The sequence below is a fragment of the Nicotiana tabacum genome, chromosome 11, assembly GCF_000715075.1.
Source record: "Nicotiana tabacum cultivar K326 chromosome 11, ASM71507v2, whole genome shotgun sequence".
In the NCBI taxonomy this organism is placed as follows: domain Eukaryota; kingdom Viridiplantae; phylum Streptophyta; class Magnoliopsida; order Solanales; family Solanaceae; genus Nicotiana; species Nicotiana tabacum.
Genome location: NC_134090.1, coordinates 164,264,170 through 164,286,770, shown reverse-complemented (window position 1 = coordinate 164,286,770; position 22,601 = coordinate 164,264,170). Strand labels below are relative to the sequence as shown.

The window sequence follows — 22,601 nt, the reverse complement described above, 5'->3', positions numbered from 1 at the left end:
CAGTCTTAATTATAGTATTCAGATCTTAATACACATTTTGATATTCAGATGTGTATTTAGATTCAAATGTCTTAATCTTAATACACATTTTAATATTCAGATATGTATTCAGATTGAGACGTCATAATCTTAAAAAAACAAAAAACAAAAGAGGCCTAAATACTTTTGTTATTATTTAATTTCTGTATTACAATTACAAAATAACTGATTAGCGAACAAACAACCCCTTATAGGATTACATTTCCTCTCCTTTACAGTTTAGTCCTTTTTATCTTTTAAGTTTAAGGTTCTATATTTAGAGATTACGCCTAATAATACGTCATTGTAGTTACGTGAGGTACCGTACGATTGTCAGGCCTCGTTGCCCACTACAACAAGGCACGCTAATCAGCCGGAAATGGAAAAATATATATAAACACCCCTTGTATGTAAATGTTTTATCTAAAGGCAATGAAAGAATTTACTCGAATTTAGTTCGTCTTTTACAAAATTTCAGTTCCTGATTCTTACTATTTCCATGGAGGTCACTGAACAGTTAGTTGCTCAGCAATATAACAGTGATAAAGAGGAATCTGCTGAAGTGAGTTTTATTAGGTCAAGGAAGTCAACTAAAATAGCTATGGAGAAATTAAAGGGAATTAATCAGCAATTGGATGAATGGGATGAAGAAGACAGAAATATAGGTAGAAAAAGAAGGGGTAAAAATGAGAAAATTGGGAGTAAGAAAAAGTGTAAAAGCCAGAAGCTTGACGGAGAAGAAATAGTTGAAGCAGGATCAGATTCTGGAAGATATTCTGTGCGACAAATGAAATCAAATCCCCGAAACAGAAAGAGGAAGGATGAAAATGTACAGATATCTTAACCTTCTTAATACTACTACTAGATTCGCAAATGTGATCATTTAATTTATGAATTTAAGCTATATATGAACACCGTTGCAGCAGTTTACTTGTTATTATTTTAGGTTAACGATCAATGTTTAATTAAGTAGAGCTACTTATAATTACCTTAAAAAGTGACCTGATAGTGTAGATTTTCCTCTAGAATATGTATGAGTAGTAAAGTACAACTAAAGCACACCGTTATTATTTAATACTATGGTCATTTGATTTATTTCCTCTAGAATATGTATGAGTAGTAATAGGGGTGGAGCTATGTAGAGCCAAGGGGGTCCAACTGTATGCTGTGCAAATAGGATAAAAATATTTTTTTGGCTATATATAATTAAACCGTTGAATCTCCTAAGAGTTTAGCATAGTGGAATATGGGGTTCAAAATTTGTTTTTGGTGTCACAGGTTCAAGTCCTACATTCTAGTAAATTTTTTAATATCCCTTTGCATAAATTTTTGTCTCTGCCACTTAGTACTAACGGTGTATTGTCTTCATTCTGCATTCAAAACATGGGCAGGGGAATGAGTTTGAATCAAATATGTGTCATCAGTGCCAGAGGAATGACAAAGGAAGGGTTGTTCGTTGCACCAACTGTAGAATGAAGCGATATTGTGTTCCTTGCATGACCAGATGGTATGCAAAAACCTTTTACCCTCACTATACTTGTTTTAAGTGTATTACTTTCCTTTTTATTCTGTTTTGGAAAGATTGTCACATTTCTATATTTAGTTAGTTATTAGTGTCCTTAATGACACTTGAATTTCATATGCTTAAGACCACAAGAAAAGGGTGCTTACACACCTTTAGTTTAAGAGCACATGATTCAAAAGTCTTTTGTACATTGTTAAACCTCGTGCGCAATCAAACTAAGAGACATTAAATCAAATGGAGTATATTATTGGTTTTCGTTTACGTGAGTAATCTTACTGAGATTTTAAATGTAAGTTGGACTTGCAAGGAGACAATACTCTACACCTTGTGGCTTATTTGAGCAATTTTGTCTCTTGATGAGTTATTGCAATTGTCAAAACTGATAAGATGCTAAGCCTGAAGAGCATTTTAACAACTTGAAGCTTTCATAGCGTCATATTCAACACCAATTCTCAATTGTGTAGTTTTCTTTTCGTGTTTCTCATGACCGCCTTTTCCCTTTATGATCGATAATAGGTACCCTGGGATGCCTGAGGAGGCTTTTGTCGAGTCTTGTCCTGTTTGTTGTCAAATCTGTAATTGCAAAGCATGCTTACGCCTAGACGGGCCTATAAGGGTTGGTTTCTTTTGTTGTTTCTACTTTTATTAAGTTACAAGTTAACAGTATATGCTGCACGCTTATCCAAAGTTTTGTTGCAGGCTTTGAAGAACTTACGATTTGAGATCAGTGAAGAAGAAAAGGTTCAATATTCTAAATTTATCTTGCAAAAACTTTTGCCTCTCTTGAGAAGAATCAATGCAGAGCAAGTGATGGAGATGGAGATTGAAGCTAAGATTCAAGGTTCTATAATCTTGTTCAAAGATCGGATGCCGTAACATATATATTTTTCATTTGATATACAGTATACTTCTCATTTGGGAAACCCTTAGTACGCATTTTGGATTCTGCTAGGTGATATATACTGGCGCAGCTAGAAAAGATAACAAAATAGTCATATCTCTTCCATTTATTTGCACATGGTTGAGTTTAAAAGGATTTGAAATGTTAAATAGAGGATGTTTTAAGATACTTGCTGTTTCCTAGATAAGGAAGAATAGTTTCATCTAGTGGTAGAGATATACCAACTTCTTCCAAGAAAAACTGAATGCATCATGCATCTTCATCTGTTTCCTATTATAGCTAGAATTTCCCGTATTTATTTGGGCAGGATTACCAGTGTCAAATGTAAAGCTGCAGAAGGAAAAGTGTCATAGGAATGAGCGAGTGTACTGGTAAATATGAAGAACCTCTTTTTTACCTGTCAATTCTCTTGGAATGATTTTCAAATAAACTGAATTGAGCAATGTTTTGTGCAGCGATAACTGCCAAACATCCATTGTTGATTTTCACAGAAATTGTTCCAGCTGTTCGTATGATCTTTGCCTTACTTGTTGCCGGGAGCTTAGAGATGGTCATCTTAAGGGAGGTGAAGAAGTCATCATTGAATTCAAAGACAAAGGTGATGCTTATTTGCATGGTGATATGATAGCTAATAATAGAACTTCAAGGAGTAGATTTTCCCAGAACAAGAAGATTGACAATAATCCCGTGGGAGATGCCAAGTTTGCATATGAAATGGAGCCTAGGGATAATGGAGGGCTTCCGCCAGAGAATTCTGGTGGTCGTGCTGGTGAATGGAAATCCAATGTAGATGGCAGCATCCCTTGTCCACCAGAGAATTTTGGTGGCTGTGGTAAGGGAAGTTTAGAGCTGAAGTGCCTGCTGTCAAATTCAAAGAATCCGGTCTCTGAGTTGTTGGCAAAGGCTGAATATATTGCCAAAAGATGTGAACTGGAACACATGCCTCAAATACCTCAGAGGTCATGCTTATGTATAAAATTAGTTGATGAAACTGATGTGCAGAAAAGTAAATTGCGTAAAGCAGCATCACGTGACGATTCAGATGACAATTATTTATACTGTCCAGCAGCTAAAGATCTTCAGCAGGAGGATCTGAAGCATTTCCAGTGTCATTGGCTGAAAGGTGAGCCTGTGATTGTTAGTAATGTGCATGAAACTGCGTCAGGGTTAAGTTGGGAGCCCATGGTTATGTGGAGAGCGTGTCGCCAGATGAAGAACTTAAGACATCCCATTCTTTTGGATGTCAGCGCCATCAACTCATTGGATTGGTGTGAGGTCAGTTTACTACTTCACAATGATACATGAAGCAAAATTATATGCCTTTCTTTTGGGTGGGGAGAAGGAGGAGGATTATTTATGTGCAGCTTGATAATCTCTATTTACTATCTCAGTGTACTTCGTGAGACATCAATTTGTAGTTTTCCTTGCTCCAAAAATATCTTAGTAAAATTGTTTTACTCTAGTTGTATGACTATAAAGTCTCCATTCCGTCCCTTTTGTGTCATCTGTGGTTCTCTTGATGACAATATAATTGGGTTGCAAACAGAAATACAAATCAGTATGCAGAATAGATCAAAATCTAATGCTTGATACAAAGTTCAATGCTATGATTGTAACCTCAATGCTAGGGTTTTTAGATCATTTGATGATACTAATTTAGGGTGGGATTTTCAAGCATCCATTTTGGATGTGTATTCTCTGTGTTTCCTTTTATGATAGGTGATTCTTTTTTGCTTTTTGTGCTTTTTTAAACTCATGAAACACTATTTGTGTGAACCAATTATTGTAACAAACTTCTTGACAATGCATTGGAGTTGAGCTGGGAACATTTGGTTATGAAGCGTGTTTGTCAATAAACAAAGAAGGCTTGTCCAGTCATCTATTCTAGAACTGTGAGCCACAAGCTAACATTGTTGCACCTTATGCTATGCCTGATTATCCTAATAACTGCATGACCATGCAAGTTTACTGAGGGTTAAAGGAAACACGTCAACAAGAAGGCTTACTTATTGCACAGATTAATGGCGTTTAGTGTAATTAATTCTTATTGTTATAAATAGAAATGGGTGAAAACCTTGGAGACCAGGTGCAAATTCCAGTAGAGACAAAAACACTAGGTGATTTCGTCCCATGTGCATAAGCCTTGGTGGACAAAGTCACCCGGTATCTTTGTTGATGGGAGGTAGCTGGTACTCAGTGAAATAGTCGAGGTGCGCGCGTGCTGGCACTGCACCACCATTTTGAACAAATTAATGATATAAATCATCATCACTCTTACAAATCATCTAAATTACTTTGCACAGTAGTTAACTCCTGTTTCTTGACATGTTGCTTTCCGTTAAGTCTGTTTTAGCTCAAGTGCAGTGTCTCATTTACAAATTCTAAGTCATATATAATAAGAAATTGACTATTTGAGTTTGTGTAAATTTGGTTTGTGATAATTTGAAATAATTGAGGCCTAGATTCTGGTAAATTATATTCTCCATGTTATCTCAAATTACTTTATCCTGGATACCATGCAGTTGGAGATAAATATTCACCAGTTTTTCAAAGGGTACATGGAGGGTCGCTTTGACAGTTATGGGTGGCCTCAACTCTTAAAGTTGAATGACTGGCCACCATCAGGTCTATTTGATGAGCGGCTGCCCCGTCATGGTGCAGAATTTTGTAGCTGTTTACCTTTTAAGGAGTATACACATCCTCAACATGGCTATCTCAATCTAGCTCTAAAACTTCCTGATAATTGTTTGAAGCCAGATTTGGGGCCTAAGGCATACATTGCTTATGGTTTTCCGAAGGAGCTTGGACGTGGAGACTCAGTCACCAAGCTGCATTACTATGTGTCTGATACGGTAAGTTTGGCTCCTGGTAACATGCTGCAGTACTGTAGAAATCTGGAGGTTTTTGAAATATGCACACAAATATTTTTGGGGCATTTTGATAAGTGACATTGAGAAACATATGATAAGGCTACCCAAGTTCTTGCTCGAGGTCTAATGTTTTCTTGAAATTATCTTTTAGGTGTTTTTGTTGATGCACACTCAAGCTGCCGTCCCAACAGCTGATCAGCTCTCGGCCATAGAGAACCTGAAACAGAAGCACAAAGCGCAGGATGAGAAGGAATTTGCAACTGATGTTTGCAGGACTCATGGGAGGATTAAGGATTGGGTCCCTAGTGTAAATGGAAAAACTTTCTTGAATGAGCTGAGCGTTTCTCAGGAGAAGCAGAACTGTGATGGTTTGGAAGTGGAGAAAAGTAATAAAGCTGAGAAAAAGAAGTATAGCCAGCAAGGTGTGGAAGCAGATTGTGAAACAAATGGAGAGGCAGACCAATTTCAAAATAGAGAAGACGCAGACGGTGGTGCTCTATGGGATGTCTTTAGGAGGAAAGATATTCCTGAACTGGAGGAATATCTCAGGAAGCACTTTAGGGAATTTCGGCACATATATGGCTCACCATTGCTGCAGGTAAAGATAAATGAGCAACTTTCATTTACTTGTCATTTTGAAGTTCCTAAAAATTATTTATCTTTATCCATGTGTTGCCTCCCCCTTGACTATAAGTGCACATTGTCATTTGTTGTTCCTCTCTCTTGGCTTGAATCTTGTTGGTTTTTTAAAAGATGGGGCAGCAAAAAGATTTAAAGTATTGATTGAAAAAGTCTCTCTATTATTTTATTAAGCATAACAAGGCTTTAAATAGCCAATTAGGAACAAAAAATCCACATAATTTAAAATTCAAGAAACCTAAAATATCTCAACTAACTTAAACAATCTAATAGAAATTTATCCTAAAACTAAGCAACTTATTATTCTAAAAAAATGCAACAGTAACTGAAGCAAATCATCAACATATCTCCATAGGCTGAGTTATATTTTGAGTCTGTTTATGATGATCATCTTTTACTTAAAACAATAAGCAGTTAAAGTTAAGAAGCTCTACCTCGTTGCTCATCGCTAAAGATTCCCTCTACCAATCGCTAACGATCTTTTGACCTTTATGTTTCACTTCTTTATTATATGGAATTGCCAATTCACAATTCGGGTTTAACTAGCAATCATTTGTTAGTATGGAGAGCCATTGACTAATGGTCGGACATTTTGCTATGTGGTGATGGTCACCATATGGAGTAATGGCCTGATATTTTGGTTCTGGTGATTGCCATTGTATTTGCTATAGACTAATGGTGTGACGTTAAGATATTGGTAATTGTCATTATAATCACTTTGAAGTTTAGTGTGAAAACATTTATTTTATGTTATAGGTCTTCAATTCTGTCTATAGATGTTAGCTATATTGTTGGTTCCTTATATTTTATGGTTCAGGAATTACATCTCTTAGCTGGAGAAAGTTTCAATGGAAATTTGCTATTGCATCAAGCTCCTATATAGTTGACCTAGTCCACTAATTGATTAATCCGAAAAGATTTTTTCCGTAAGTAGCATTATCACTTTGAAGAACTTCACTTCTACATTGAACACATAAGACCTTGACATAGCTTTAAAGGGGGTGGGAGATCTCTAAAGTTACAATTGCTCATTCAACCCCTTCTTTTTTCTCCAGTACTAGGTCAACTACTCCATATAAATCTGGATGGTGTTCGTCAGAAAGCTTTGTTGGTGAAGTGGAGAACTGAGAACATGTTAAAATCCTTGTCCTCGATGTGTCTTAAGTTTTAAGCATTCTCCTGGAAGGTAGTGAGAATAGGTTGAGGGTCCTTGCATACACTGTTTTTTGTTGTGTGTTCTGCTTAGAATGCATGTCGAAAAATCCTTGTATAGTGAGTCATGCTATAGTTTTTTCTGTCCTCCCTTTATGAATAGATAAATGAATTTGTTCTTTTCTACCATGTCTCAGTTTGGATTTGATACCTGTCTTATTCTTATTGTTCCATTGCAGGTTGCTCACCCCATTCATGATGAAACTTTCTACTTGAGCACAGAGCATAAAAGGAGACTAAAGGAAGAATACGGTCATATTATTCTCTTATTCGTTTGCTATTTCTTACCACATCATATTAGAAAGCAGTTTCTAAGACTGCATCCTTGCAATTGCTGTGCTCTCATACTTTCCTTTTGCAGGCATTGAACCATGGACTTTTGTTCAAAAATTAGGTGAAGCTGTTTTTATTCCTGCTGGATGCCCTCATCAAATCAGAAATTTAAAGGTATACAATTGGTTCATCTCTCTATCCCGAGTGTGGCTCATTTCTGTCAGCCTTTCTGACAGCAATTTTGTGGTATTAGGGAGGTCCAATGGCACATAGCATGATCACTCTCTTTTCCTGAAAAGTCTGCTTTTAGACCCGTCATAGTCTTTCATGTTGCTTTAAAGTATCCTCTATCCAATTACTGCTTCTCAAATGGCACGTGTCCTACTGCTCTGAGTGAGAAAAAGATAGAAATGAAATTGGGCATTTCCAACATGAGTGTCTACAAGAATGGATTTTAATCTGATAGCTTTTGGTGCATAGATGCTACTGAGATGTGCAAGAACGCTCTGAATATGTAAACATCTGTCCATTATCATGTTTGTCTCTGTTGGTCAGAAGTCCTTTTCATATGTTACAAGGAAAGAGGTAAAAATCAAGTATCTGGTCTGGAATGAAGCCTGAAAATTTATCGATCAATCAAATGTTGAGATAGATAACAATGTCTTGTTTTTCTCAAAGTACGCATCTTTCGGTAGTTTCTTCTTATGGATGTATCTTCCTGCACAGATGTGATTTGCACTATAGGATCTTAGCTTAGTGAACTAAGCTCGATGACTACTGGTGTGTTCATGTTTACAGTCCTGCATCAATGTTGCTGTTGATTTTGTTTCACCTGAAAATGTGAATGAGTGCATCCGTTTGACCGAGGAGTTTCGCCAGCTTCCCAGAAATCATGTTGCTAGAGAAGATAAGTTGGAGGTACGTTGATCCTTATTTCTCCTTCTTCCTTTTTTTTTTTAATAAGTGGTGCTCTTGACATGCTTCTGCCCCTCTTAAGCATCTGTAACTAGAAAAGTGCTATGTTTTTTGATATTATGTTCTTTTCCTCAAAAGCATGGTCAAGAGAGCATCACAAAATGTACTATAAGCACCTAATGAGCACCACCTGTAGAAAATTTTATGGAAAGGTAAAATTCCAATGTTTGGAATATAGTTGTCTTGTGCAAATGTCACATGTTCTTGTTTCATTGATCACCTTTTTCTAGACTTGTTTTTATTCATTTCTTTATTTAAGATCGTTTTTTTGTATTTTATTCTGTTTTGGCATGGAAAAGTTCTAACCATTTTCCCAGCATCCTCCCTTTTATCTTCTTACCATGTAGCATGACATGAGTGTTTTGGTGATGTTGCAACCAATGTGTTTACGCAGTTTCACCCTCTGTTTAGCCTTTCACGTTGGAGTTCTTGGTCTTAGATCCTTTCTCAAACTCCTGATTAATTACGCTTGATTTTTGAAAATAAACTCCTTATTTAATTACTTTAATTATGAAATTAGATGTTTAAGTTTGTATGTCCTCATTACATGTTGCAAGCTTTATAATCTGCGCTACATTGATGTTAAAATGATATCCATTTGAGAACTGGGTACATATTTTATTTAGGAAATGGTCATAGTTTCCCCTGTACTACAAAATGGAGCTACTTTGCCATCCGTTAGACTTTTGGTCTAATATTACCCCTGCCATTAGGAAAAAGTCTTGTTGTGCCCTAGACCCCAAAGGATCCCCAACCTGAGGATAACTTTAAATCATAGTCAAAAGTTAAGGGTAAATTTGGACCCTTTTTCTCAAAGAATTTGGATACGTGGAGTCCAATTTCAACGCTGGACCTCTGTTAATGGCAAGGGCAAATACGTGACCATTTTCTAATGGTAATGGTATGAATGGATCAAAAGTGTAATGGAGGACAACATTGAGCAACTTCGGATAGTACAGGGACAAATATGGACCTTTCTATTTAGTTTCATATGACATGTTATTGTTCTCACAGCAAACAGTGTGTGCATGTTTAAAGATTATGTTAATTTGCCTGTGCGGCTTCAGGTAAAGAATATAATTGTTCGTGCAGTGAGCCAAGCAGTGGATCATTTGGAGAAAACAACATTGTAAGAACACTGCTCCTTTTTCACGAAGTTATGCCCTTATTTTCTTTTTGCTTACACATGAAACTTATATGTTACATTAAAAAAACTTAACCTTTTTTGTCTTATGTCTTATACAACTTTCCTTCCAACTCTCTATGCCTTTTAAAGCTTTTGTGTTCTGGTTTTATTCTGGTCTCTGGATATGCTTAAAGCATAATTTCATTTCTAATTTTGTTGCCCGTGGAGCTTTTATCATCTGGTTTTGTCATTCTGGACATGCTTAAAGCTTTGCATCCTTGCTATTATCACCAACTCGGATAGTGATTAATGCTTGTGTCTTATGTTGAAACACATAACCATTTAAAGACAGTTTAGATACTAGTGGCTTTGTTGCCGCATAATGCATTTGAGGAAAAAAGTTGGGAACTCTCCTCTGTGAATCTCAAAAGATAAATACCCCTATTATTTGTAGCTCCAAAGTGGGGAACCACCGTGGTTAGTGCCACTCCTTCCGACTCTCTAGAGCATGCTAAGTACCCTTTGTCTATGTATACTTTACATCTTCCATTTTTTTCCTGTGGATGCAAGAAGGCACACGGAATCAGGCATTGTTACCGGATCATCCTCATCAATTCTGATCAGCGAACGTATAAATGTGAGCCAAAATATCAACATCTTTCATCTCTGAGTGAAACTTCATTATTTGGCGTGTTTTTCATTTTCTCCTTTATAGGATATGCCAACACCAAGTATGCGAAAATCTTCCCCCGTTTTGGAAGATCTATCTGGCAAGAGTGCCAAAAGAGAAGAATATGTTGCTCCAACTGAGGATGAGAAACCAAGAACTGCTAAAGTTAATCTATATTCTCCACTTACAAATTCTGTTCATTTGTCTTCAGCAAGCAAGGTTCACACATTTGATACAGATATAATTTCTGGTTTGAATTTTCCTTGTTACTGCCGTATAAATTTATCTATAGAAATATACTTTTATTGGCAGGCTCAAGAAAGCATATTTGTTCCTAGTCAAAAGTTAGAGCAGTCCAATTTAGAGGATGTGGAATTCCACTCAGTTCAATCATTCACGAAGTCTTTGCCAGAGCAGTATTCGAGCACACAATCAGGCCAATCTTCCTCCATTTTGGAAGATCTTTATAGTGGAAAGACTACCAAAACAAAACAATATGTTGTTCCAACTGAGGATGAGAAACCAAGAACTGTTAAAGTTGATCTATATTCTCCACTTCCAGATTTTGTTGATTTTTCTTCAGCAAACAAGGTTCCCAAAAGAGAGGAATATGTTGCTCTAAATGAGGATGAGAAGCCAAGAACTGCTGAAGTTAATCTACATTCTCCACATCCAGATTTTGTTCGTTTATCTTCAGCACACAAGGTTCCCAAAAGAGAAGAATATGTTGCTCCAAGTGAGAATGAGAAACCAAGAACTGCTAAATTTACTCCACTTCCTGATCTTGTTCATTTGTCTTCAGCAGACAAGGTTTGCGCCGTATTCCAATAGCGATACAGTTACAATTTCTGGTTTGAACTTTCTTCTTACTGCCATATAAATTTATCATAGAAATATACTTTTATTGGCAGGCTCAAGAAAGCACATCCGTTCCTTGTCAAAAGTTAAAGCAGTCCAATTCGGAAGAGGTGGAATTCCAATCGGCTCAGTCATTCTCGAAGTCTTTGCCAGAGCAGTATTCCGGCGCAGAATCAGGTCTCTGGAGCAACAATGATTCAACCCGAATGCTCAAAAAATTAATATTTGATTGCTCAATCAGACTGTCTTTAGAGGCATTGGCTGACCCAGTGAACGAAGAAGAAATGTATGGTGCAATTGCTGCTTTAAATGAAGATCCCTCATCGTTTAGTGATGAACATGCCAAGCAATTGGTAAAACTTAAGAATGAATTCCCTATCATGGTTAAGAAATGGAGGAACTTGGCACAAGCTGAATCAAGTTACCAGGAATTCTTGACCAACTTTGAAGAGGATAGGAAAAAACTGGATGATTGGAATAGATTAGAAGCAAAGTTGATGGCGGAGTATGTGAAAAAGGAGGAGCAAGCTAGAGAATTGGAAGCAGCGCTTCAAACTATAAAGACCAGGCAGAAACAAATCATGGACGAAAGACTAGAAGCCACCCGAGAGGCTCAACGCATTGTCTTGTTAGCTCAAGAAAAAGTCAGGAAGATCGATAGCACCAAAAGTAAATTGGCAACAACAAAGATGGAAATGGATAGCTTGATAAAAAATTGGTCCAGTTTCCAGTCTTCATTCCCTTAGTTATTACTTTCAGTTCCTTCTATAGTCACAATTATATTGTAGACTTCCTCTCGACTTTATGCCTTCAGATAGGCCTCTTTTGGTTCCTAGGACTAAATATGTTTTGGAAGCTGAAGTTATTGTCCATATGTACATAATATACATGTAGCTGCTGCGGCAGATTTTGACTTTGACTTTGGCTTGCTGTTGGATTACTCTCTTACATGTACATAAGAGAGTGATTCATTACAAGGATCAACATCAAAATTACTATCCAGTTGATACTAGAAATTTGGAAAACAGAGCCTACTGGCTACTTTACTCCCATTCCTAAGCTCGATTTCCCTCGATTCTCTGGATATGATTTACGTATATGGTTGTATACGGTGAATCAGATTCTTCAGTAGACAGGCGGAGCTAGGATTTGAAGTTTATGGGTTCTGAATTCATCAGCGAACTCATATCTCGTCTTAGTTACTGGATTCGCAATTAAATATTTATACATATTTTATGAATTTTCTAATACAAATACAACGTTTAAGCAGAAGCTACAGGGTTCATCCGAACCTGCAGCTAATGTAGCTTCTTATCAAAGGGTTAAAGTAGCTTTACTTTATTTTGATGGTGAAGCAATTTCTTGGATATGATTTATATACATGGTTGCCGTTAGCAGAAGGGGTAAAGAAAACCAGAGTAAAACTGGTCAAAAACTAGCTAGCACATGTTACCTGATAGCTGATTAAATTTTGATCCATTAATTAGTCAGTTATACTTTTGCTAAACTAGCTCAAATTTTCTCTAAACAACGCACTAAACAGTTAAATTCTGGGTAGGTACAAAAGCCTGCCTTATACTTAAAAACTAAACTAAAGTTTCCACTTAATTAAGTAATTTTAAGTAGTTTATCATTCATATAGACCGTTCAACAAGAATATTACTCTTCCAATTCACAAAGGGTGGCGTATTGATTGGTGGGCAGGGGTGTATATACCTTATCCCAAGCAGCACAACTGAACACTGCTTCGTCGAAATTTTTTTAATACAATATATGTATGTATCGATAATAAACAAAATGAAAATATTGGGTATAAATAAAAAATGACTTTGCTTATTGTTATAGTGCTTGTTTATTTATTTATTTACTTATTTAAATATTAACGTCAATTACAGAAAATCCTACGAGCACCATTGTTCTTCGCAAAAAGTTCGAGCCCTCGCTAGGTAAGCATATGCCAGACATTGATGTGTGTGTTAACTGTTTATTGGGATCCCACAAGCCACAACAGATCACTGTTAAAGTTGTGATAAATAATGCAAAAAAAGATTTTATATTCTTTCTTGACCATGCTTAGCTGTTGTTTCTTAATCGACCATTTAGCTATTCAACCCTTTCTGCGTTTGTCTATGGTAAATACATTCTTATAAGTACATTATAACAGCTTGTTTCCATATTTTTTTGTTTTTATAATGAATGATTGTTATACACCTATAACAATATTTGACATTTAAATATTTTTTGGCCCTTATAGATAAAAATTATTCAAATATCAATTATTTTTTCGTTTCTAATGTTACATATAAAAAGTAAGAAAAATATTCAAATTTAAAATCTCAAAAGATATGCATATTTCACTAGTTAAATATTGAAGAAAGCTAATATATTATTAATAAATTCATAACTAAATGATAAAAGATATAAACTCAAAGGCTCACATTTAGAGCAACTTAGAAAAATAAAAATTTTCACGATTGATGGAAGAACTTTGTAATTGTTGCTTGTTTCGTAGATTTCATTCTCTTACTAGAGATATAACATTTGAATTGGCGAAGATTCGCATCCAAATTTTCAGCAAAAAGGTATCCAATAGCTTTCACTTGAAGACAATCTAAGAGCTTAATTTAAATCTTCTATCTCAATATTTTTTGGCATTCTTCAGATCTTATGTCTTATGCAAAATAGAAACTTTGCTCAATAAAAAATATTGTGTGCATATTTTTAGAATTATTACTAGTAACCTTAAAGATTCTATATGGTTGTTATAGAAGGGTAAATTTTACAAAGAGCGTTATGCTATAAATATGGATGTTGCTGTTACAGGTAAAAAGCTATTATAAAGAGGTAAAATATAGCTTAAAAAATCGGTTCTGAGAAAAACTTAGCTTTTATAGTGAATGATTGTTATATAAAGGTCTGATTGTAGTACGTTTGCTCAAACTCTGATAAAACCCTTATCTTGTGGTCTCAATATCGTGTAGGGGTGTTCGTCGGTCGTCTGGGACGATATTTACTTATCATGGTAAATTTGATATTTCTTAAAATATTATACTAATATCAGACCTAATTAAATTCGGTATGATTCGACTTTTCTCCTTTTGGTTTCAGTTTTTTAGTCCGATAACTTCAATTTGTTCGGCTTGAATATTAACTAATTTATAAATCCATATACTATAATATTCGCATTAATTAAGTCACTCACACATACAATACAAAAATAAGCTCACCTGACTGTTGACAAAAAATTTGTCTAAAACCAGCAAGTATTATTAACACATTAAGAGAAAAAATGTACATCAAGAAATAAATTTGATCGTTAAAATGTCTTCATACTTGCTTAGAATTAATTGATGAATTGAGAGAATACAACAAGGCCTGTCAACCTCAACATGAATGCCAAAGGAAAGTATTGTATAACATAGTATGTCATAATCAATAATACTATATGTATTGTGTAACTTAATATATATTTCGATACGATATCAAATTTTCAATTTCGAATTTAATATTTACCATACTATGCACATCCTAGTACTTGTTTGTGTGACAGTAAAGATGACAATTAATAAAATTATTACTTAATAGTAAATTTTTTTAGATGATATTGTTCACACCATAAGTCGAATAGGACTAATATGGGAAATATTAGTAAAATAGTAATATTAGGCACCACGTGTGATAAGTCCATATGAGACAATCATCAGAACAATTTAAGCACGTAATGCCATACTGCCCATCACACCATTTTTCATTGCATTCCCAAGGTTTCTTTTATGCTTCACAAGTGCATATTATATTTAGGTTGGGAATTCTCTTCAATGGTCATTTAAATTAAGCTTATTATAGAATAAAGTCAATTCTTTTGTGTCACTATAAAATCATTTAAACTTAACCCAACCTTCCTAGAAAATTATTGCAGACCAAAAATCAATTTTTTTGCGCCGGAAAGACTGACCTGTCATGTAACATAACCACTAAACATTTGAACTTCTCAAATGGTCATTCCATCTTAAGAATTTTTGCAAAATCTTCATTTGTTTCTTAAATAAACTATATCCCATGTCAATGATATTTACCTGATAAATATTTTCTTTCACCAAAAAACAGAGGGCAATTTATCGAGAGCAGGTCAAGAATTGACAACATCTCTTCTGCTTATTCCAAGAAACTTAGGGTACATGGGGAAACAATATAGATGCATCTCATTTCACTATTAATAGAACTAATAAAGCAATACCATCATCTACTAAAACTTCCACTACCTTTTAGTTCTCTCTTTTCCCTTTCCCATTTATCATTCTTTATTTTTCCAATGAAATAAAAATAATAAGCCAAAAATGAACCAAGAAAAAAGTATTTCCCTACCAAAATTGATGGCCCTTCCCAAAATTCCATTTTACCCCTCAACCTCCTATTACTATGGTTGTTCACAGCTCAGGAGAGTTCTTATTAACAACTAGTGACAAATTTTTTCATGCTAAAAGCATGGGACCCCCCCCCCCCCTTCCCCCATACTTTTTTTTTTTTTTTGTATATTTTCTACTCTCTCCTCATTTGTGACTTTTTCAAAGCCACACCAAATCTTCCATTTAGCCAAAATTGAATGGACTAGGAGGAGATGGTGGGATTTAACAAAAAGGGGAAATTGAGATTCACAACTTTTCTGTTGTCCCTTCCTCTAAAGATGATGTGTCAAGTTTTCTCCTTTTAGTATTTGGACTAGTATGTGAAGAAGTAGTACATGATCCAACTGTTCTCTCATCACCACTTTTGTAGCTCAAGCATGCTTCTGCTTCCAACACTCCAATAGGACTTTGAGGTACTAATGAGGCAGTAGTAGTAGTAACAATAGTAGCAGTTGGCAAGTCTTGAATCAGTTCAACACACTTCAGCACTCTGCCCTGCAAAATTCCAGATTTTTTTTTAAAAAGGGAACCCCACATAAGTTAAATATATAAACCAAGTTGTTGTAAATTATTGCCTCAAGATCTAGAGCAAAAGAAATGCTTGCCCTGCCCTCAAAAACTACTCTTTTTATAATTGAAAATTTTCCAAGATTAGTGAGTAATGGACTCGCCCTTCTACCTGTCTCTACTTAATACTAGACTTGCGTTCACGTCAGTGTTCGAACTCGTGACGTGCGTCAGCGTTCGAACTCGTGACGTGCGTCAGCGTTCGAACTCGTGACGTGCGTCAGCGTTCGAACTCGTGACGTGCGTCAGCGTTCGAACTCGTGACGTGCGTCAGCGTTCGAACTCGTGACGTGCGTCAGCGTTCGAACTCGTGACGTGCGTCAGCGTTCGAACTCGTGACATGCGTCGGCAGCGTTCGAACTCGTGACGTATGTCTAACCTACGCATCATGCGTTACAGTCTTACTACTACACCAAAAAATTTACCTTGTCCAAGTGTATGAAGAAGAAAGGCATTTTCTTATCAATGTCTATTGCATGTATTTCTCCTGAAACAGATATTGCCACTGCTGCTGCAATTTCAGAAGAGCTGAATTCCAAGAAATCAATACCTGCATTCAATTTCCCACCCATCAAACACATAAAGATTTAGGACCATATGAAACACTAGAAATCAATTCACTATATCCAAAGACTTAGAGTGAGGTTAAGACCTCTTATTGTGCTTAATATCAGTTGCATTGATCTAGAAATCAACGGCCGAGATGGAATTTGATCACCATTCATCTTTCTCACAAAATAATCTATGAATGTGCAAGGTGTATAAGCTTGCATTCTCCACTTCAATGTGCTTAGTACCAAAAGTTCCATTCTTTGTATAGTTTTGCCTTCAAATACAAAGTTGGGATCCCCTACCTGTTCACATACTCAGAAGTTTACTACAATAATTTAGTTCAAGAAATAAACTATTAAAACAACAACAACCAACTCAGTGCGGTCCCATAGGTGGGGTTTGGGGAGGCAGTGTGTACGCACGCTCTACCCCTACCTTGTAAAGGTAGAGAGGCTGTTTCCGATAGACCCTCGGAAAAAGAAATACAATATTAACATGATAAATATGTAAAGATTGAATGAAAATTTGCATCACCTGTAAATCAACAGTCAAAGGAACATTAATTTCTTCCATTTTGGCTGCAAGAGATAGACATGCCACAGCTAACAATTGAACTGTCCAAGTTTTACTTCTCTATATGGCAAATTAGCAGAATGCAAACAATCAATTAGCATTCAAACTTCAAACACTATGAACAAACTGCTATTTGTAGTGAACTTACTGGCAATTCATACAGAGATAGAAACCGATCCAAGTAATTTATCGACAAACAAAAACTCAGCTCTCCAAATTCATAGTGCATATGAGCCTGCAAAACACAAAACATAAATCCCAATTCAATAAAACAAATAAGGATACCATTTAAAGAGTGAATATACACATAAAGACATAACATTTCGTTCTTGATTGCTCTAAAAACTAAGTCAATATATCACCATTAATGTCATTAAAAATTCAAAATACTTTCCAATGTAACAACAACAACAAGGGTTGTGTGTATGCAGGTCTTACCTCTACACTGGGGTAGAGAGAGGTTGGTTCCGATAAACCATCGGCTTAGGAAAATACTTTCAGAAAATCTATTAATACCAAGAGAAGTACATCAAAGATGTAAAACTCAAATTTTAGCTTTAAAAAAAACAAAAACTTGAAACTCAATGTTAAATCCAGCATTTTCCAAAATAGCAAAAGTGAGATCAAATTAATGCAAACAGGGAGTTAATTGAAGTGGGGTTCCTACTAACTTAATGAACATTCATAAATTAATTAAAAGATCAACTCAATCAAAGAAATAAACCAATGCCAACATTATTGAAAAGGAAAAAAATCCAAGAACCAAATAAATAGAGAATGATTCAATTGATTTAATAGTTTAAGACTAATAAAAACACCTTCCAAATCCAATCAAGAGCCTCTTTTCTCACACTCAAATCCAAATCCCCACTTCTCAATCTCTCCAAATATTCATCTTTAGGCAAAAACTCCATTTCCCTTTGCACCATAAAACCAAAGCTTTCTTCACTTAAACTTGGCAAATCAATCAATGGCTCTGATCTAATACCATTGTTAAAGCTCAAGTCTTTACTGTTAGTTTCAATATTCTGTTGACTTATAGTCAAAGAATCAAGATCATCAAAACAAAGACTTTTTGTTTCTGTACATAAAAGATTTGAGGCTACACAATCATAAATGTTTTCAGCCGCCATTAAAGCAAACTAGCAAAGCAAAAAAATCTCAATTTACTATGTTATAATTAAACTCCTTTTATCAAAATCTTATCTTTTTACAAAATTTAATCCCATTTACATGAGATTGTTCAAGGCTCAAATAAAAAAGAAAATTTTAAGGATTTTTCAGAGAACAGGAAAGAGACTAAAGAAGGGAGAAAAAAGTGATAGTGGGGGCTGGAGACTGTTACAAGAAAATGAGGTTTTTATGTAGGAAATGAACATTTGTGTTTAGGGTAAAGGAGAGATTTTGGGGGAAAGAAGATGACTGCGGATTCTAAGCAGAAACGTATCTACATGAAAAAAGGAAAAGAAAAACTAAAAGACCAAAAAAGCCCAAACAATAAAAAGAAATAACAGAATTATAGTGATGAATATGATCAATGCTGGAAATAAAAAATAATATTGGTGGGATTCTTTTTTTTAATGGATCTTACGCAAGTAAATTCTAATTAGATTGTAATCTGTTAGTATAAATATTATTTAAATTATATGATTTAATAACATAAAATTACAATAATAATAATAAACTCAGTGTAATCTTACAAGTAGGGTCGGATAGTGAATGCGCAGTCTTACCTTTATCTTGTTCAGGTAAAGAGGTTCTCAATCACAACAGTATAGAAAAAGAAATGCAGTAGTGTAAAGGTCAGGGAAGCAGTAACAACAACAATATAGTAGAAAAATCAAAACACAAGTAACATAATGTAGTAATAGAATTATAAGAATATGGAAATACAAGAATAACGCAACTACTACTGAAATGAAATCAAAGACGCTCTACTGCCAATTAACCTTCTAACGTAATTCTTGCCATTCACACCCTCGGATCATATCCTCGGTAAGCTAACATGTGTCATGTCCTGACTAATCACGTTTTCTCAATACTTCTTTGGCCTACCTATATTTCTCCTAAGACCGACCATCGTCAATCTCTCACACCTCCTTATTGGGGTTCGGATATCTCCTCTTCATATGTCCGAACCATCTTAGGATCTCTTCCCGCAACTTATCCAACACGGCGATCACGCCTACCTTGTCTCGAATATCTTCATTTTTGACCGGCAAAATTCATAAGTTACCCCCCGAACTATGACCCAAATCCCTGTTACACACTTTCTAGGAACGAATATTACTTTACACACCCAACCTTTCTAAAGTGTATCTAATACACATTGCTTTGCCCACGTGGATAGTGCGTGTTTTTTCCCAACAAATGAGTCGCGTGAACAGAAGAATTTTGTGTCAGATGTCAAATTTTTTTTAGTTTTTTAAAATTTTAAATTGAGTCATCTTCTTCCTTTTTAAAAATTCTGCCATAGCTACTCCTTGAGCTCCACCACCCGATCTCCTTCTTCTCAAATAGATATACCACGATTTCTTATATCTCTTCTCGTTGTAGAGAAGCTTAACTTGAGCTTTACCCATGGCGAAGTTAAATTTTTAGGAAGCGAGATTTTTTCGAAATTTTTTCCAACTATTAAAGCTTAGCTCAAGATTTTGCACATTCTTTAATTTTATTAATGGATGATTTTTTAAATAGTTGACTTGTGGCGATGACAGTTAATGGCGGTCGAACTTTTACCGAAGTGAAATGAAAAATGAGTTGGATCTGGGCTCAAAAAATTTGATTCAATTTCAGCGGAAAAGATGGAGTTTTGGGTGTGTTTTCTGGTGATTTTTGTTAATTAATGGTGACTTTGTTATTAAGTAAAAGGTGGAAGAAGAAGCTATGGTGTTTGATGGTAAGAGAGGAGGAAGATGGCCATGGTAGTTTAAATGAGGAAGATGAGGGGTATAATTGTAATTTTAATTTTTTTTTTTTTTTAAAAATGACACGTGTCACTTTTTGATTGGTGCGTGATATTGCACATATTCTGAAAAACTGGTTAACGAAAAATTGGTGTGTCTTAGATACACTTTGGAAAGGTTGAGTGTGTAAAGTAATATTCGTTCCTGGAAAGTGTGTAACAGGGATTTGGGTCATAGTTCGGGTGAAAACTTATGTATTTTGTCTTCTTGACCATGTCTCTCCTAGTATGCTCACATATTCATCTCACATTCCCATCTCCGCTACTTTCATCTTTTAGATATGAGAGTTTTGACTGGCTAACACTCTGCCCAATACAACATAATCGATCTAACCATCACTTTGTGGACTTTACCTTTAAGTTTTGGTAACACAATCTTATCATACAAGACACCTGATGCTAGCCTCCATTTGATTCTTCCCGCTCCAATACAATGTGTGACATCATCGCGATCTTTTTGTTGCCTTGGATTATTGATCCAAGGTACTTGAAACTTCCTCTCTTAGAGATGACTTATGAATCCAACCTCACTTTCTTGTTAGCCTCTTGAGTAACGTCCGTGAACTTGCACTAAAAGTATTCTGTTTTCATCATGCTCAACCTGAAGCCTTTAGACTCTAGGCCTATCTCCAATCCTCCAACCTAGTGTTAACTCCGTCTCACGCCTCGTCAATCAATACTTTGTAATTAAATAACATGCACCATGGCACCTCCCCGTGAATGTGACCCGTCAATACTTCCATTGCGAAGACAAATAAAAACGGGCTAAGAGCTGATCCCTTGATGTAACCCCATCACGACTAGGAAGTATCTCGAGTCTCCTCCAACTATCCTAACCCGAGTTTTAGCTCCATCATGCATGTCCTTAATCGCACCAATGTATGCTACAGTTACACCTTTAACCTCCAAAAATTTCCAATGGGACTTTGTGTGGGTAAAAAATTAAATAAAAAATCTATGAAAGTAACACCAAAAGTATTTGTAAGAACATTTTTCTTCTATCAAACTCACCAGATGGAGTGAGTTTGAACATTGCGTATTAAATATTTAATTTTTGGTAAAACAAATTTTACATGCTGTTCGACAAACTACAAAAGAAGTACTATAAATTACTTGAATTCTTTAAATAATACTAGTTGGTAGTAACGTTCAAATCTTGATCTCAATAATAGAGTGCCAATTCTCATTTCCCTTCCTATCCCTCCTTTATTTAGCAATAATTTTTTTTAAAAAACATCTTATACTATATATTTTTTTACGGATTTTTTCACTTTTAGCCGGCGCCAGAAATTATTTACGTTTGGTAGCCGTAAAAGTATATAAAATTTGTATAATTTCTATATATAACGTACAAAATGTATATACATACAAAAAAATATATATTTTCCGCTATTATTTTGAGAACGATTATACAATATTATTATTTATTTATTTTTACTGAGTATATAGAGCATATATATATATATATATATATATATATATATATATATATATATATATATATATATATATATATATATATATATATATATATATATATATATATATGTATATGCTCTTATTTAAAGAATAAAAATATGGAAATTGATACAGGCGCTCCTATTTGTGTTGAACACGCATGTTCTGTTGTTAAATATAACGGTAACAGCAATATAAACAAGAATTATTATCGTGATAAAGCGATCTAACAACCTATCCACTTAATTAGGATAATCTCAATCATAATTCTTTAGTAAATAAAAAACGACTGTATCGCGAAGTCATTAATAAACAACATATCAATGAAGTTTTTTTTTTAATAATCGAGATTTTCGAGCTAACTTACGCATATCTCGATTAAGTTTACGAGAACCTGCTACATTCTATCAACATAAATATCGACTAATTCTGCTTACCAAAACATAAAAGCGTTAAACAGATAGAACAAGTCAATGAAGTTAACAACAACTCAACATTGAGACAGATGCGATTTTGGATTTTTTTTTTTCACTAGTTTAAATTGCACTGTGCAATTAACGTAGAAGTCAACAGATAATTTATAAATTGATTGGATTATCAATCTTTTGATAGATTAATTAATTAAAGAACCCATCGGCTGCACTATTGCAAGATCTGAAAATCGAAATGGACGAATCTTTAAACCGTTAGAGATCTTCGTGGATGCATTCGAGCTAATTAATCTCTTTTTTTCATGATCATGTTGTTTACTCCACAATTTTAAATGATTGCGGCCAGTGGCGGACACATAAGTTTTACTGAGGGAATTCAAAAAATAAAATTTTAAAAGTAAATATGCGAATAAGCTAAGGCAACATCTAATTCTAATATATGTACATAAAAAATTTTAACATTATATACAAAGTATACTTTTTGGACGAAGGTGGTTCGAGTGAACCCCATTCCGTCCACCTAACTTCGTCCCTCACTGTAGGTCATTGCTAAGGCGACCGAGTGATCCACCTCTCAAACAT

At 35.1% G+C, this 22,601-nt stretch overlaps 2 protein-coding genes across 3 annotated transcripts; one reads left to right on the top strand and one right to left on the bottom strand.

Annotated features, from left to right (window-relative positions):
• The first annotated feature begins 321 nt into the window (after positions 1–321).
• On the top strand, positions 322–12,118 carry LOC107811127 (lysine-specific demethylase JMJ27). 2 transcript variants are annotated; one of them, XM_016636000.2, is made up of 16 exons: positions 322–847; positions 1,410–1,525; positions 2,060–2,159; positions 2,243–2,384; positions 2,752–2,815; positions 2,900–3,719; positions 4,967–5,296; positions 5,466–5,912; positions 7,345–7,417; positions 7,527–7,612; positions 8,237–8,356; positions 9,481–9,542; positions 10,113–10,176; positions 10,255–10,428; positions 10,522–11,019; positions 11,121–12,118. In XM_016636000.2, exons 1-16 carry the CDS (start codon positions 518–520, stop codon positions 11,811–11,813), a joined length of 4,119 nt encoding a protein of 1,372 aa, XP_016491486.1. In that variant the 5' UTR covers positions 322–517; the 3' UTR covers positions 11,814–12,118. The 2 variants fall into 2 exon arrangements, with proteins under 2 accessions (XP_016491486.1, XP_016491485.1); XM_016635999.2 differs by having other exon boundaries at positions 10,110–10,176.
• A 3,085-nt stretch (positions 12,119–15,203) lies between these two features.
• On the bottom strand, positions 15,204–18,608 carry LOC107811128 (cyclin-D4-1). The gene is made up of 6 exons (XM_016636001.2): positions 17,984–18,608; positions 17,314–17,400; positions 17,127–17,225; positions 16,693–16,894; positions 16,466–16,590; positions 15,204–15,968 (listed from the first exon to the last, which is right to left on the bottom strand). The coding sequence occupies exons 1-6, from the start codon at positions 18,296–18,298 to the stop codon at positions 15,720–15,722; spliced, it is 1,077 nt and encodes a 358-aa protein (XP_016491487.1). The 5' UTR covers positions 18,299–18,608; the 3' UTR covers positions 15,204–15,719.
• Positions 18,609–22,601: the final 3,993 nt, after the last annotated feature.